General features: G+C 35.7%; 1 protein-coding gene across 11 annotated transcripts in view; it reads right to left on the bottom strand.

Moving 5' to 3' along the window:
• The window catches only part of cacna1db (calcium channel, voltage-dependent, L type, alpha 1D subunit, b), a 154,583-nt gene that overhangs the window by 27,287 nt on the left and 109,722 nt on the right, over positions 1 to 17,574 (bottom strand). For 7 of the 11 annotated variants that reach the window (XM_030139271.1, XM_030139276.1, XM_030139275.1 and 4 more), the window contains 12 exons: positions 15,729 to 15,873; positions 15,497 to 15,626; positions 14,453 to 14,512; positions 10,315 to 10,421; positions 8,793 to 8,880; positions 8,597 to 8,704; positions 8,440 to 8,492; positions 7,202 to 7,348; positions 6,208 to 6,409; positions 5,205 to 5,363; positions 4,054 to 4,164; positions 1,850 to 1,933 (listed from right to left, as the gene is read on the bottom strand). In XM_030139271.1, coding sequence (XP_029995131.1) covers positions 1,850 to 1,933; positions 4,054 to 4,164; positions 5,205 to 5,363; positions 6,208 to 6,409; positions 7,202 to 7,348; positions 8,440 to 8,492; positions 8,597 to 8,704; positions 8,793 to 8,880; positions 10,315 to 10,421; positions 14,453 to 14,512; positions 15,497 to 15,626; positions 15,729 to 15,873 — 1,394 coding nt within the window. Of the gene's footprint in view, positions 1 to 1,849; positions 1,934 to 4,053; positions 4,165 to 5,204; positions 5,364 to 6,207; positions 6,410 to 7,201; positions 7,349 to 8,439; positions 8,493 to 8,596; positions 8,705 to 8,792; positions 8,881 to 10,314; positions 10,422 to 14,304; positions 14,365 to 14,452; positions 14,513 to 15,496; positions 15,627 to 15,728; positions 15,874 to 17,574 lie in introns of all 11 variants that reach the window. The other 4 variants (XM_030139273.1, XM_030139277.1, XM_030139281.1 and 1 more) reach the window with 1 other exon arrangement.

Below are 17,574 nucleotides of genomic sequence, written 5' to 3'. Positions count from 1 at the left end.
TCAGGAAAGCAAACGTCAAAGAGTGTGTGATTTGTTGAATGCACTCGTCACACCAAAGGAGATTTCAAAAATAGTTGGAGTGTCCATAAAGACTGTTTATAATGTAAAGAAGAGAATGACTATGAGCAAAACTATTACGAGAAAGTCTGGAAGATACTATTAAAGAAGAATTGGAGAACTTGTCACCCGCATATTTGAGGAACACTTGCGCAAGTTTCAGGAAGCGTGTGAAGGCAGTTATTGAGAAAGAAGGAGGACACATAGAATAAAAACATTTTCTATTATGTAAATTTTCTTGTGGCAAATAAATTCTCATGACTTTCAATAAACTAATTGGTCATACACTGTCTTTTAATCCCTGCCTCAAAATATTGTAAATTTTGCTTCCCCACCCTGTATATATATAAATAACATTATTATTGTAGCAATAAAGGTAGCATAGGTTCCCATCTTTTAGTAAAGGTGGTTTTCTGAAGCCTTAGTGAGAATGTGATCTGCTCCATTTGATAAATATCCCAAACTCTGTGAATCCATGTATTGTATGAGGGAGGTACTGCTTTCATCCATCTGATGATTATAGACTTTAAGGCAGCAGTGAATAACATATTCAAGAGGTATTTATCTGCCCTTCTAGCCAGACATTTGGGTATTACTCCCAGTATTGCCACTGTGAGGTTTTGTGGGATGTTATTTGTTAGTGTTTTAACCCATAAAGACCCAAATATACGACAGTGATCAAAAGCATCTACTGATCTAAAATGTTTAATCACTTTAGAGCCACTAATTCTATCAGTACATGTAAATAATTGGTGTAAAACACAGTTATTCATCTTTTCATGGATCATTTCATCAGATATGACAATGTTTGGATGTTCACAAGCACCATAGTTACCATGGAAACACGATCACCTTCAACAACATTGATTCACCAGTAAAACCCATGGAGTTGGATCAATGTCAGTGGATGGACACACTGGGTTTATGTTCAATTAATGATATATTTTGACGAAAAAGTCACTTTTCCTTCAGTGTTCTCTGTTTTTGATACAACTCTCAACTTTACTCAAAGCTTTTATGAACATCTACATGATCAGTGAATAAAGTGTAGGAAAACACCTGATTTTCACTGAAAAAGTGCGAAATAAAGGTGATAATATTATGATAAATGGTGATAAATCACTTAAGAAAGGTTAAATACAGAGGAAAATTAATTTGGGAACAGCCACTAAAGTAGCACTGGGTCTTTATTGGTTAAACCAGGTTTCATTCAACACATGTCAGATGTTTCTTATTGTTAAGGCGACTTTTGTCAAGGGAACAGAGGTCACAGTAAATACTGCACTAACCTGTAGAAGCCATTTTAGTTGAGTTTTGTTTTTTTAATACAAAAACACAGACACAAATAAAACTTTTGCACCTGCAGTAATTATAAAATGCTAGATGATGAAAGATGATACATAGTGTTATGACTGAAAAGCCTCTGTTCTATTATGTTCCATTGTTTACTTTCTGTCATAACCAACTGCAATAAAACTACTGTTTAGGCCTCTCCATGTAAACTACATAGTTATTCGTTGAATTTATTATATCATGAGACAGATACATGTGATCAAATTATACAGCCTAAAATGTACAAATATGCTTTAACTGTTCAACAGGTTAATAATCAAAAGCACCATAATGCAAAACTAGCTTTCCAAGTAAAGTGCAAAGAGACTATAACTTACTTTATATATTTACTTGTTTATTATTTATTTATTTAAATTGCAATGTTGACGCTACATTAAGGCTGCTGTTCTGGGTGTGAAACAGGAAGACAAGCGTGCATGTGTGCTAAACGACTACTTACATTGATCTCAGTGATGGCAATGTCAACCACGCTACCCACAACAATTAAGGCATCAAATGTGTTCCATGCATCAGCAAAATAGTTCTGCAAGCATGAGCGACAAAGACACACAGAAAAAAAAGGAGACAAAAAAGCAAGAGAGAGGAAAGAAGAGGAAGAGGTGAAAAAAAAGAAAGAGTACATCAAAAATTGTGATTAGATAAAACGGAGTGAGGTTGGAAGTCAAATCCTGCCTGCCACTGAGTCTGTAAGAGATTACAATTAATATATTATAGAAGAGTCTTCTGTAATAATAACCCCCCCGCCGTTCTGAAAGTCAATTTGATCTCTTACTGTGCAGTGGCAGGTTGAAAGAAACAGTCACCAGAAACGCAGGCCCAATCCCATTAACTCCCTCCATTCCTGCAGACTCACACAGAGATGGAGAACAATACTCCTTGTGCTTTAAGAGCTGTAGTGCTCAGGGCAAAGGATGCAGGATGAGAAACTGGGAAAAGTAAACATCTTTGCAAATTATCATGCAAACCTATTAGAATAGAACCAGTTTCATGTAGATGCAGAGGAATGCATTACTGGATCGTCATCAGAAGCATTATCTCAGTGTCAACTGAATTTTGTTTATGATTTGTGAGTGACCCTGTAGTTATCTTCATGTGATATGTATGAAGCTAGAAAAACAATCCAGAAAGGAATGTTTTGCATTTGCATTTCTTGTCAAATATCAGTACAGAGGAGTAATTTAGTGTGGTCAGACACTGAAGTAAACAGTATCAAAGGAAAAATGTGAGTTTACTATATGCTGTGATAAGATCATACACTGAGTTGTGTTATTAATTTTAATGTATTGTGTTACCTATTGTAGTGTTCTAGACTCTATGTCTTGTGATGAAGAATCCACGATGCATGAATTTTATAAATTTATTAATTTTATCAGTGTTTTGTAGGTTTGGAGAATGGCACAATACTTGGCGGAGTTAAATGACTTATATGTGATTATTAATGGAATATAGGACAAATGCACTGGGTGTCCAAAGGCTTTTTTCTACCACTGTATGTAAGAGATTTTAAATCTCAGTGAGTCATTTATTATTATTTATTAAATAAGGGTTAAATAAACTCAATAACGCACTGAAGAAAATGCTTTACTTGACTCCACTGGAAAAAATAATGTGAATGAATCAGTCGGAAACAAAGTGTGATATTACTGTATTCGGTTACAAACTTTTTAACTCTTGGAGTCCAACTCCAATCCACGGATGATCTGTTATATGTAGTATAATGTGTAATATGTACTGTACATGTAGATAGATAGACAGATAGATCACTTTATTGTCATTCCAGGACACATGCAAAATAAACAGTGCACTTGAACGAAATTTTGTTGCATGACTCTCAAACACAGCATAAAAAATAAGTAGTTGTCAAATATTCAATCTCAATACATAAAAAGTGCTATGTGATATAAAAAGCACTGAGAGTATGTAACATAACTTTTGCAATGAGTGATGTGTTTTTTCTGACTTTTTTTCCTCCTAACAGCTCTGTTTTGTTTTAAACTGCCTCCACTCTGAAGAGAACACTCCAAATGTAAGGACTGGGGGGGCCAAGAGGTGTGAACTGGGATTGAGCCTTTTTACACAACAACATTTCACCTTTAAACGGGATTTAATGCACAAGTTGGAATTAAAGAAAAGAGGTTGAGCAGGAGGGAAAAGGAGCAGTGGGAGAGCAGGAGGATGGATGACGGAGTCGGACACGTCGTCGTTCTACCTGGCTGAGTATGATGTCGATTACACTGCCAATCACCACCATAGCATCGAAGACGTTCCAGGCGTCCCCGACATAACCCTGAATATGGCAGCATGCGCAGCCAGCAGAGGGAGGGGGGGGGGGGGGGGGTGTTAAGAGGTAGAGAGGTTAGGGGAGAAACAGCCAGCAGGAACAGAGCAGGGGGTAAGAGGGGGAATGTATGAGGGCTGGGTTAAAAGGATTAAAATGACGTTATTACTTCAGGGGTAAAACACAGAGGGACATCCAAAGGGGAAACTACAGGAACCATGCTGGTAGGGGGTTCATTATGGGATTATTATTATTATATAAAACTCAAACAATTAATCGATTGGCTGATTAGCAGAAAATTAATCAACTACTGGCAATCGATTAATCATTTTGGTAATTTTTCAAGTAAAAGGACAAAATATTACTCTGGGTTTGAATGCGACGAGCTTGAGGATCATCTCCACGGTGAAAACCCCAGTGAAGACCATGTTGAGGATGTCCATAGCGTAGTTAAACAGATGAGACTGACCGTGGTGCTGGACAGAGACACACAATACACAGTTTTCACAGATTTTTAGGAGTTACATATATTTATAGATCCAACAGTGAAAGTGCAGGAGAGACAGGAAAATCAATGCAAGTGTCTTTAAACATTTACATGAGGATCTTTTATTCTTTCAGTTATCAATATTTTTTGTGTTTTATGTGCAATTGAAAATTGACAAAACGTTACTAAATAAACATATGACAAAGTATATGTTTTAGAGTGCGCTAAGAATTAGATGTTATCTTGATTAAATTACAATAAAAAACACTCAGCTGGTAAGAATGTACAGTGCATATAATCATTTGATTCTTGACAATAAGAGCATAAATGAAAGCATTACTGGCATTACTATTTGGTGACAAATCAAAAAGAAATGTGTCAGCTTTAATTTACCTTAAGTCTTAACTTCTTAGCTGACTTTTTAAGTATTTACCATTAACAAAATCATCACTTTGAAGTAGCCTTGTCAAAATGTGATCAAAGACTCACTAAAAGCATACTTTATGTTAACATTTAATATATGCAAATTAACTGAAATCCTTTTTTCCAGAATAGGTTGAAATAGGAGTAAAATGTGCAGTATATGATGTTCCTGATCTGACTTATTCAAAATGTCCAACTGTTAATGTGCACAGTTGCATTTAGAACTAAATCTCTTCACTATAGACACCAACAGGTTAATGCTTCTCAGGTCAGACTTAATTTGTTGTGTGAAACAGGTGAAAATAAGGCTAATTTTGTTTTACTTTCATGTCGACAGGGACTCTTTAGAAAATATTCTCCATTTATGTTGATTATTTTGACTGGATAATTATGAAAAACTTGTGAAAAACAAGTTTGGAAGAAGACGGATGTTTTATTTGTGACTGAGCTTTGGTTTTGTGATGAAATGTTGTGAACACTGCCTCTTTGTTTCAGTATCTTGTAAAACCACAAGGGTTTAACACTTTGTCCATAATACAAAATAATCAAGTCAATCAAAGTAAATTCAACAGCACAATAATTATGTGAAAGCTCTGAAACACTTACTTGTATGGCCAAACACAGTGTGTTGAGGATGATCAGAACAAACATGACGTACTCAAAGCCTGTGGAGTTGACCACATACCAGAACTTGTACTGATACGGGTTTTTGGGAATGTAGCGACGCAGAGGGCGAGCTTTGAGAGCGTACTCTACACACTGGCGCTGTAGTGGGCAAACATAGAAACATGAACATGAAAGGAGTGAGTTTTTAAAAAAAATATTAGATGAGATTCAACATTTCAGCTGCTTGGGTCTTTCTGTAAATTAATTATCATTAGAATGTATTGGTCATCATTCAGTTTTCGCACATTCACTGCATTACTTATGATAAAATACAGTCGCAGAAAAAATTATTAGACCATCAAAAGTTATCAGAAGCAATGGTTATGTAATCAAGTCCTAACTCCTGTGTGTATCATGTGACTAAAACAGAAAGAAAAGAAAACATGGAATGCCTAAAAGCACGGTTTTTGTCAGTACAATGCCATAGATATTGATGTAAGAACTGAAGTGATTTTGGTTATTATCAAGAAAACCATGGAAAATGTCTAGATATCAGTCCTGAAATTAAACTCTTTTGAGCTATTTTTCTTGTTATCATTATATTTGTCCAAACAAATGTACCTTTAGTTGTACCAGGCATTAAAATGAACAAGAAATTGAAGAAAACAAGGGTGGTCTAATAATTTTTTCCACGACTGTAATCCATATTTCTTCACATTGATTTTATTGAAATCCAATTTAATTGATTTAACCACATTCTGTTTCAGATTAGACATTAAATTTTGAACATAACCTGCTGAAATGTTAAATGGTTCTCAACAGCCTCTCGTTTTACACTGTATAGGTCATAAAAATGTAAGTTAAAAATCCATCACTTACCATCTAAAAACAATTTCAGGATCATTACTGATGTGTTACTGCCAAGGCTGATTTGGTTTAAGATGTAAAAGTATTAAAGCAGAACATTTAATCATTAAACCATGACTTACAACTCCAATCCTACCTGGTTTTTGTCCAGCTCACAGTTCTTATACTCTTTCTCTCCTTGTTCCTGGAAGGTGACGATAACGAAACCAACAAAGATGTTCATCATAAAGAAGGCGATGATGATGATGTAGATGATGAAGAAGATAGAGATCTCAATGCGGTAGTTATAGATGGGACCCAAGTTTTCTCTGTTCGAGTCGATGGCCTTATAAAGCAGACTGCGGCAAAAACAAAACAGAGAAAATGAACAACAGGTTGACTTTTTTTTTTACAAGACATCACATGATTTAGGTCTTAAGTGCTCATTATACCCCAAAAAAAGATAAAACTAAAGATATAACACATGTTTTGTACTGATTGTACTATTATCTATTACATTTTATTTAATATTAAATGAGGAGGTGCTGTATAAATAATAAGCTAAATCCAAAGTGAAGAATTTTTTCTCAGTAATGATTATTAACCCTGAAAGACCCAAACAGCCACAGGTGAATAAAAGCATCTACTGATAAAAAAAATGTTGTAACTGTTGATCCACTAATTCTATCAATACATGTAAATAATTCAGGTCAAATGTACTTTCTCAGCTTTTCTTTTAATCAGATATGACCCATTTGGATGTTCAGAGTCTCTGTAGTAAATGTGGAAACACTGTCATCTTCTGCAGCATTGATTCATCAGCAAAACCCATGAAGTTTTATAAATGACAGTGGTTGGAGATGCTTGAATATATGTTGAGTTATTGATATATTTGCAATGAAAGTCTTTTTTTCTTCAGTTTTCTATGTTTAACAACCTTTGAATTTACTTTGCGTTTTCATGAACATCCACAAGATCTGTAAATTTAATATAGGAGAACACACTATTTACACTGAAAAATGCAAAATACAGAGAATAATATTATAATAAAGGGTGAAAAAGAGAAAAAAAAAAACATTTGGGAACTGCCACAAAAGTAGCACTGGGTCTTTATGAGTTAAACCTGAACTTTAACAGAAAGCAGCACTCACGTGGGCCATCCTTCGAAGGTGGAGACCGTGAAGAGAGCCATCATGGCCATGAGGACATTGTCGAAGTTGAAGTCACTGTTGTACCAGATCCTTTCCCTCACCATGGGCAGTGCTGTGTCACCGTTGTTGTACAGAATGTAGGTGCCTCTGGGATTTAAAGGATATAACATATGTACAGGTTTTAGATGGAAGCAATGGTACAAGTTTTATTCAAGTACTAAACTTCACTACGTATTTGAGGCACTTGCAGCTTTACATTTCTACTCAACTGCATCTCAAAGACAAATACTGCACTTTTTACTCCGCTACATTTGTCTTTAGTTAATTTTCATTTCATAACTTTTCATCCTTTTCCTGTCCATCGAAAACTACAAATTTCCCTGAGTTGATTTGGAATGTTTTCAGTAAACTCAAGTTGTTATTTTATGAGTTGAGAAAATTCTCCTCATTCTTGTTTGGAAAGGCAGCCTGTTAATGAAGAGTTGCCGGTTTGATTCCCCAGACCAGCAGAGAAATTGTTGGCTGATATGCCCTTGAGCAAGGCACTCAACTCCCCATTTGCCCCTCTGACGTGGCAGCCCACTCTGCTCCTAGTCTGCAGTGTGTGGCGTGTCCCTACATTTTCAACGCATGATGGGTTAAATATGAAGGCTCAGTTTCTGTGTGTTGCATGTTCACATGCAAAATATACTGACAAATAAAATCTAAAAAACCCTGATGCATTGCATAAAACTGGAAACAGACTGTTTTTTTCTGAGCAATTTAATGAGATATGTGGTTCTCACAGGACAGTGAGGCAACAAACATATGATGTTCTCATAGAATACGATGCATTTCTATAGATTAAATTACCAATGTTGTATAACATAATTCAACTGAGCTGGATCTTTAACATCTACAGAAATGGTTTCACAAACATAGACAATGACACCTTTCATTTTCAAGTACTAGTCCTAAAGTATTTTTCCAGATGTCTGACTTATGGTGGGGTATTTTTATAGAGTGCTATTTGTTCTTTTAATAATAATAATAATAATAATAATAATAATAATAATAATAATAATAATAATAATAATAATAATAATAATAGATTTTATTTATAACGCACTTTTTGTTCAGAGAATCCCAGAGTGCGGACATTTTTAAAAAATATCAAAACATCAACAATTACAGGCTTTTATTCAATGATCTCAAAGATTTTTCCACCACTAATGATGATGAATATTACTTAAACTCACTTGCATTCCTCTGGGCTGGACTTCGCCTCATCTGTGCATCGATAAAATTTACCCTAAAAACAGATAAAGTGCAATAAGTTTATATTTATCAACACACTATTTTGTACATGAAGAACCATCTTTTAGATTAAACACTCTCTCCATCTGGGTGCTGCACCTTGAAGAGCTGTACTCCGATACAAGCGAACATAAACTGCAGCAGCGTTGTGACGATCATGATGTTGCCAATGGTTCGGATGGCCACAAACACACACTGGACCACATGCTGTAAAAGGAATACACAACCCTGTAACCATGTGAAAACACACACACGTGGTACAGAGACTGCACAGTTTTGTTTGTCTTGTTCTGACCTTGAGTCCTTTAGCTCTGTTGATGGCTCTAAGCGGACGGAGAACCCTTAAAACACGGAGAATCTTCACCACAGAGATAGCAGAAGATCTATAGAAAACAGAAACACAAGTGATTGTAATTTAATAAGATGGTTTTTAATGGTTAGAATCCAAACACTCAAATCTCACCTAGTCCTCCATTATGATTTGTACAAACAAGGATGTGTCTTTCTTTTTGTTCAGGTGTGTTTGACCTTTACTGTGCTGTACAATGTATATGCAGAGTTCTAAAGGTTTTTTTTACATTCAATCGCTGAATCTGAATTCAAGCAGTGGACAAACTGACAGGATTTTGGAGCTAGATTTAATTTATAGTTTTCATAAATGTGATATGAAAACCTGAAGTCATCAGTGTAAAAAAATTACAAGTAGGGATGCACTGTTGTAACGACCACTGGACATTGCTATCAGCCAATATTAGAATCATAATAATAATGGATTGGATTTCTGTAGCACTTTTCAAGGCACTCAATGCACTTTACATTATTGTATAAGATGTCTGAGACAGATATTTATCTGTCATGATACATTAAATGTATATGGATATGACTGAAAATGCGTTCATTCAAAGACCATGTGACGAGAGGCTGAAAAGTTTAAAATACTAACAATTTTTATACATATAAGGCACATTTCTCCATTGAAGAGTTAATAAATAACCAAAACCAAAATAAAGATATAGAGAGTAACATCAGTATTGTTCAAGAACTTCGCAGTGCATTCCTAATTACAAGTAGACATAAAGAAAAGGAAACATCTATCCTATAATGGATACAATTTTGAAATTAAGAATTTTTACATATAAAAAATTTTATTTTTTCATTGAAGCTGAAGAAGAAGATGCAAATTTTATGTTTTAACAACTTTTCATTGGAAAATATTAGGCTCAAATTATTTCACAGTCAACAATATTTTATAACAACTGAGAAAGGAAAAAATAGTCACGTATGAAGGAAATTTATGGTGTTTTTCTTTTGTTAAAAATAAAGTGCATATAATATACTTTAAGATTATTTGATAATTCCCAGTAGATACTGATACAGTGGTAATTTGGAATCAGGCAAAAGATCAGCTACAATCAGGTTTTAAGGAAGTGTGACGTGTGTCCAAAAAGAAAAAAGAAAGAGTCTAAAAATTAAGTTGTTAATGCTCACAATTCATTCTGTAATATTGCATTATACAGGATAGTAGTAAAAAAGTAAATAGAAATGTTTCAGCTCCAAAAATTTGTCAAATGAAAAAGCTTTTACTTCATTTATAGGTATCAGGAATCAGGACCAGTAATGCTTCACTAAGATATCATGTAAATCTGGGAATTACAGAAAAAATTGCACACTAACACATTAGGATACAAAGACTGCATAACAGCATAATGTGATTTTACTTGTGATTCTGTTCCATTTATTAGAAAGCAGTATTTAAAAACCAAATCAACAAAATAAAACACAGCTGCTCCAATGAGAAAAGAATAAATAATACTTACTGAATGCCAAAGGACACTAGAGACACACCAACAACCAGGAGGTCCAACAGGTTGAAGTAGTTTCTACAGAAAGCTCCTTTATGAAGGAACGCTCCAAACGCTGTCATCTGAACAGAAGAGACGACAATCAGACAGTATAAGAATAAAAAAAAAACACAATTATACACACAAAAACACATTAACTGGAACAGATAGACTGATGCAGTATCCAAGATGTTAATTCACCCAAGCACAGATCCTAAATAACACAGTAATATATGTATATAATAACAGTTAGTTTTTTCTTTTTTCTTTGAAGTCTTTGCTGTGTGTGGATTGTATTATTTTACTGTATATTATACTATATTAATGAATATATATCTGTTGTTTTGCACTTTGTCTTCCCTTTGTTCTGTGTATGCTCTAACTGATAATTTTCCATCCTGGGGTTAATAAAGTATTTGATATTCTGAATGAATACTTTAGTGACATCAGTTTTGCTTATTTGGCTCAACATTAGAAGTTACTAATTCACCTCATTTGGTTTTGCTGCTGTTTGTCTACATACACACACACAAAATTACATGTTTAGTTGAATTTTTTCAATTCAGAACTGAATATATACTAACAAGGTAACCTGATTTGTAACACTGGATTCACTCATACAGTACATCACCAAAAACATTCTAATTTATTAAATATTGTACTGTAAGAGATGTATATGGGCAGAACTGAATACACTGATACACACACTCACACACATAAATGGGCATATTGAAAAACATTACATTTGAACAAAACATGCAGCGCTTTATTCTTGAGTCCCTTCCCACAGACTAATACAGGGGCTATTATTATCAAAACTGGTCATATATCAGAGCCTGTAACAGGGGTGTCAAAACATGACATGTGGTTCAAAACTGGTCTGCCAAAGGGTCCAATTCTCCCAGCAGGATGGATTTACAAAGTGCAAAAAATTATACTGAAGATAGTCAAGGGTGTTCAGGGGCCACACTCAGCCCAATTGGATCTCAAGCGGGCTGGACCAGTAAAGCAATAGTATTAAAAGACCTATAAAAATGACAATGGCAAATTTTTCTCTTCGTTTTAGTGAGCAAAATTACAAAAGCAAAGATATATTGTGAAAATGTTTAAATTTACAAACTAAAAATGTGAATTACTCATGAACAACATGAAATTTCTCAAAAAATAAGTCCAGTTTTAACAATGGTATGCCTGTTACTATATGATTTGTGTTTTTGCAGATCCATTGCGATCTGTGAGCTGTAACGCACATATGTAAATGCTATGACAAGGCATAATATTGTTCTAATAATAACAATAATGGATTAGATTTAGATTTAGTATTAGCCATATTTGTAAAGACCACTGATTTATCAGTATTCTCTGTCAATAGACAACAGACAATAGACATCATATCTGCATGGATGAAAGCCCATCACCTTCAGCTGAACCTGTCCAAAACTGAACTGCTGGTCTTCCCAGCTAAGCCAACCATACAGCAGGACATCTCCATCAGTATTGACTCCATACCTCTGGCTCCTACCAGTGTAGTACGTAACCTGGGAGTCATGATTGATAATCAGTTGACCTTCACAGATCATGTTGCCTCTGTCACCCGATCATGCCGTTTCACTCTGTTCAACCTAAGAAAGATCAGGCCATACCTAACCGAACAGGCCACCCAGCTCTTGGTGCAGACTATGGTTATCTCCCGCTTTGACTACTGCAGTGCTCTTCTAACGGGCCTCCCAGCTTGTGTTGTCAGACCACTACAGATGGTCCAGAATGCAGCAGCGCGTCTGGTCTTCAATCAGCCTAAAAGGGCACATGTCACCCCCTTACTCATTGAGTTACACTGGCTACCCATAGCTGCCCGCATCAAATTCAAATCTTTAATCCTAGCCTACAAAATTCTCAGTGGGTCTGCTCCTACCTACCTAGGTGCACTGATAAAAGCTTATGTTGCCCCACGACCACTCCGCTCATCTGGGGAACATAGTCTGGTGGTCCCCAGACCTTGCATAAGACAATCCAGGCTCTTTTCATGGGTCGTTCCACGTTGGTGGAACGCCCTACCAAGTGCTACAAGAACAGAGGCATCCCCGCCTATCTTCAAGAAGCTCCTGAAGACCCAGCTCTTCCGAGAGCACCTCCTATCCTAACACTTTCAAACATTCCATCTTAAATATTCTAATAAGGTTTTTCCCAGGATTATCACAGATTCTTCCAGGATTATTTCTGGACCTGCTGCGGTGGTCCTGCCCTCATCATCACCACTCACTTATCCTCAACTGCCTCCATGTGTCTCCCCCTACTTTCCCCTTCTCCCCCAGTCTCTATCTCTATCACTCTCTCTTTTTCTCTTTCTTTACTCTCTCTCTTTAACCCCAACTGGTCAAGGCAGATGGCCATCCTCCAGGAGTCTGGGTCTGCTTGAGGTTTCTGCCTGTTAAAGGGAAGTTTTTTCTTCCACTGTCACCAGTCACAAGTGTTTGCTCCTGGAGGATTCTGTTGGGTTTCTGTAAATTGGCTTAGAGTCTGATTTTGACCAACTCTATATATAAAGTGTCATGAGATAACTTTTTTTGTGATCTGGCATTATATAAATAAAATTTGATTGATTGAGTGATTTAATTGGTTTTCCCCTGTAAGTCGCTTTGGAAAAAAGCGTCTGCCAAATGCATAAACATAAACACAAATATAAACAGTACATGTACATAACTGTAAAATAACTACTTTGGTCACATTAGTTTGCTTAATTTGCACACTACTTTGCCTACTCAAAGCGCTTACACTGGATCCTTTATTCATTCATTCCACCGTTGGTAAGCTACATCTGTAGCCACAGCTATCCTGGGGTAGGCTGATGAAAGCCTGGCTGCCAATCTGCACGAAACAGCCCCTCTGAAATTTCAAGTTATTCATGGTCGTTCAGGTTATGCATATTTTTTTCCTGAAAGGACAGTTTGTAAATATAAACATTTTGATAATGTAATTTTAATTTTTAGCACAAAAAAAAGAAAAAAATGGAGTTGTTATTATTATTATATTATTATTTATTATTATTATATTATTATTTGTATGTTTATGTGCCTAGAAATAATTTTACAATCAAATTGGGCTGTATTTGGCCCCTGAACTAAAGTGACTTTGACACCCTTGGCCTATAATCTTCTGATTAAATTGTGGGTTTAATCCAGAGTACATGGGATTTACCTGGTACAGACATGCAACGAGCAAAGGGGTCACATAGAGGGTTGAAATTTGGCATTAATAAAGCCTCCTCTGAACCGAATAGATGTCTACATGTATATTCCACATGTGTAATGTGAGCCAAAACCAACATTACTAAACTGAAGGGGAGGAGGATCAGAGGGATATGAAGCCATCTGACTGGGGCGTCTTCAGACCCTAAAGGTGCATTTAATGTCATATTTCACAGGTGCTTTTAATCTATACCTAGAGTTCCTCATGACTTTGTTTCTATATTAATTAGTTCTTTTTAAAATAAATGAAATGTATCACGATTAACCAGTCAATTCTATGCAGTTTTAATAAATGGAACTATTTATTCAGTTCATTTGTCATCACATTTCTGCATGCAGAGCACAACATGAGCCAAATCACAGGCTGCATCTTCCCGTTGTGTGTATGGTGTTTATAGTTCTACGTGTTGACATCTCAGTAAAATCTACATTTGTAAATCCTCAGAACACAGTTTGACATATTCTTAAGAACCACTGGTCCATGAGTTGGTTCGAAAACGAAGAAGGGAAATGGGCCATGATGGGAAAGTGACAGACAAAAAAAATTTTCTGACAAAAATGCATGATCTCCACGTCGACGGTTTGGCGCCATAACAACAAGACAAGCAGGTGGCCATATTTTGACAAAAATCATAGACAAAAATGAAAGAGGGAGGACTGTGCAGCAAGCTTGATAGTGGTGGGTTGTTGCTGAGGTAGTGCAACAGTTTTTCTTGTTTACCTTAATAAGGATCTCAAATGTAAACATACTAGTGAAGACATAGTCTGCATAGCCTAGGATCTGAGGAGGCAATCAGAGTGACATAAGCACGCAGGGTTACTAAAGCTCTACCCAGCACAGCACAGCACAGCACGCATACGTCATTTACCTTCAACAGGATCTCAACAGTAAAGATTGCGGTGAAAGCATAGTCAAAATAACCAAGTATCTGCAAGAGGCAATGCACAAGTTCAAGTCATCAAGTCATTCCAGGACAACAAAACAGAGAATAAACTCACAAATAAAGTATAACTACTGTCACTATTAGTATATTAAAGCTGCACTGGGCTATTTCAGGTGTTATCAATATAAATCACAAGCCAGAGCTCCATCAGGGAAGAACAGATATTTAACACAGCTGCTTAAATACATTTTAAGTCTATTATATGGCCACAGATCATCAACATGAGGAATTATTAGTCAGCAATAAAAAAAAAAGATTTTAGCTCTTCAAAGTTCACATTTCCTGAAAACAGAACATTTTACAATAAAGCAACACAATGACAGTAAAGAAGAACGATTGGAATTTAAGTAGTGCGTTTCATTTATAGGTATATTCACATCATAAAAATAGTTAGAAATTAGCCTGTTCATTTTCTTTATTGCCTTATGGTCGACAATATTTCTAAAATATGCTATATCCAACTGTTCAATAGTGGCTAAATGATGCTTTGGAGGCTACGTAACACTGCTTTTATGTAGACAGCATGTATGTGAGTTATCAGCTAAAGTTGGGACTAATGTAAAAATTGTTTAGGCTACATAAAACTGAAACACAATATAAATAAAATAGTTAAATCATAATAAAAAGGCCATTACCTGGGAACAAATTATGGGTTAACTTGACTTAAGGCAACTACAGACTGTTACTACACCATCTGAGGGATTATTTAAATAATGTCACGTGGGAGGTTGTAGTATATAAAATAAATAAAAATTAACAAACAGACCTCAATAACCCTTAAAAGTCTTTCTATAACCTAATACTGATGATATAAGTCACATAAGTGAAAATACTGGAAAAAAAAAAGTAATGCAGCTAATGTACTTCATTTCTTGTGGAGTAAATTTGGAAAACTAGGACTTGTTTGCATGTTACTTGCAAAATGTTTAGGTACAGTTTTTGACTTCAATACTATACTTCTTTACGTACGATATTGCGAGCAGAGAAATTGCGTATCGGGTCCTCAGCAGCAAGAGAGACGGAGCTGAGCATGATGAAGACCAGGATGAGGTTTGTGAAGATTTGATGGTTGATCAGCTTGTGGCAGAAAACACGAAATCTACACCACGGAATAAAGTGAATCAGCACAATAGAAAACAGAAGCAGAGTAAAGTAAATTAATTTGACTGGGTTTAACTGAACAGCATCATATGAGACTCACGGGTTAGTGCTGCTGAAGATGAAGAAGGCGCTGCCCTCCGGGATGGGTGGAGTTTTTTCCTTGATGTTGAGCTCTGAAAGCCTCTGTGGACGTGGACCAGCCGGGACTTCTGGGAGGCCTTCGTTATCATCTTCATCGTCACACACTGAGAAAAGACATTTGATAAACTGAACGTCAGGTGCAAAAACAATCCTTCTGTGAAGATTTAGAAGCCAAATTGTGTCTATCCACTTCTTAAATGACCTATTTCAGGATATTTATTCTTTGATATATATTTTTTTCTTTTGACAGAAAGAACTAAGATAAGATATTCCTTTATTAGTCCCACAAATAGAAATTCCAGATCCAGAACTAACACCCATCACATAAAGTATTATTATTATTATTATTATTATTAATGTTGGAATAATTTTGTTTTCAGACACATTCCTCTTTTAATTCCTACTCATACACATCAGAAACCACCTTTGACCTGATGCAATTATTATACACTCAGTCCCAGTTACACTTTATTTATCAAATTAAATCACATTTTCACAATCATTTCATGAAAAGAGGTAAAAATATCTTATTGCAACTTTATAGCTTTATTGGCAACAGTGTAGATTAAGATTGGCTGAGCCAGGGTCAAAATCTGTAAAATATTCTGTCATACGCCTGTATGATACAGGGAAAATGTGCAAAAAAAATTAGTAATTGTTCATTCATTCATTATTTGAACCCGCTTTATCCTCACTAGGGTTACGGGGGTTGCTGGAGCCTATTCCAGCTACATAGGGGCGAAGGCGGGGTACACCCTGGACAAGTCGCCAGTTCATCGCAGGGCTAGTAATTGTATGCTAGTAATTTAGTGCATTTTAATTTGCCTTTTGTAGCATTTATTGCATATGTTCATATCACACTGGTGAATAAAATATAGTTTATAAGTAAGTACAACTCTACAAACACACCTATAACCAAATCAGTATTCCAGTGTGAAATACAGCAGGTCAAAATGTCAGATTTTGTTGTGAATTCTTTTTTTATTGAGTGGACTAAGTGTGAATGAGTGGTGGACAGAGATGTGAATCATCAGTTTAATGTTACTGGCACCCACACTACAACGAAATGATGCTGGAACAAGCTTCTGGCAAAGCATAATTAGCATGCACCTTTACAGAGTCAGTGGGCATGAGTTCTAACATAACTGAACACTACTCCAACAGTCACACAGTTAATGATGATATTCAGATAGATTTTAATAATTAACTCAGTGTGTAGGCCTACATCCGTGTACGCATGACTGAATACCTGCCATAAATAAATGCTTTATCTTGTTTTCTCTTCCATGTCTGTGACTGAAAATTTACTAAACATTTACTTTTGTTGTCAACTTTAGCTTCAAAGGGTTCAGAAATGTTATGTCAGTATGTCAGCATGTTTTAATTTAACCACCTAAAATAAGAATCATTGTATTTATGTTAATATTAGAATGGCCTGTTTATATCTACAAAGGGTCTACTCCATAGAGTCTACTATGTTGTCTTCTACTTTTTCCGTTGTTTAATAGGTAGCATCTAGCACTAAAATGTAATAGCATTCCCTTCTCTGTTTGAGTGTGGACTAAAGTTTATATCCTTTTAAAGAAAAAGCGCAAAACCAATAAAATAAAGACTTATTCTCAGTTTGTTGTATCTGTAACTTCATGAATAGATGTAACTACAGATGACACAGTGAACCTTTAAATACCTGAAAACTTTCCTGAGTAGGTTTTTATGTCAATGGTCAAATTCGTTTGCATGTCAAGTATAGAATTCCATTAAATGTTTTGCAAACATCATCCATTTTCTCAACGTTTGGTCAAATA

This window comes from Sphaeramia orbicularis, chromosome 7 (genome assembly GCF_902148855.1).
Source record: "Sphaeramia orbicularis chromosome 7, fSphaOr1.1, whole genome shotgun sequence".
NCBI lineage: Eukaryota > Metazoa > Chordata > Actinopteri > Kurtiformes > Apogonidae > Sphaeramia > Sphaeramia orbicularis.
This window is presented reverse-complemented; position numbering and strand designations above follow the sequence as displayed.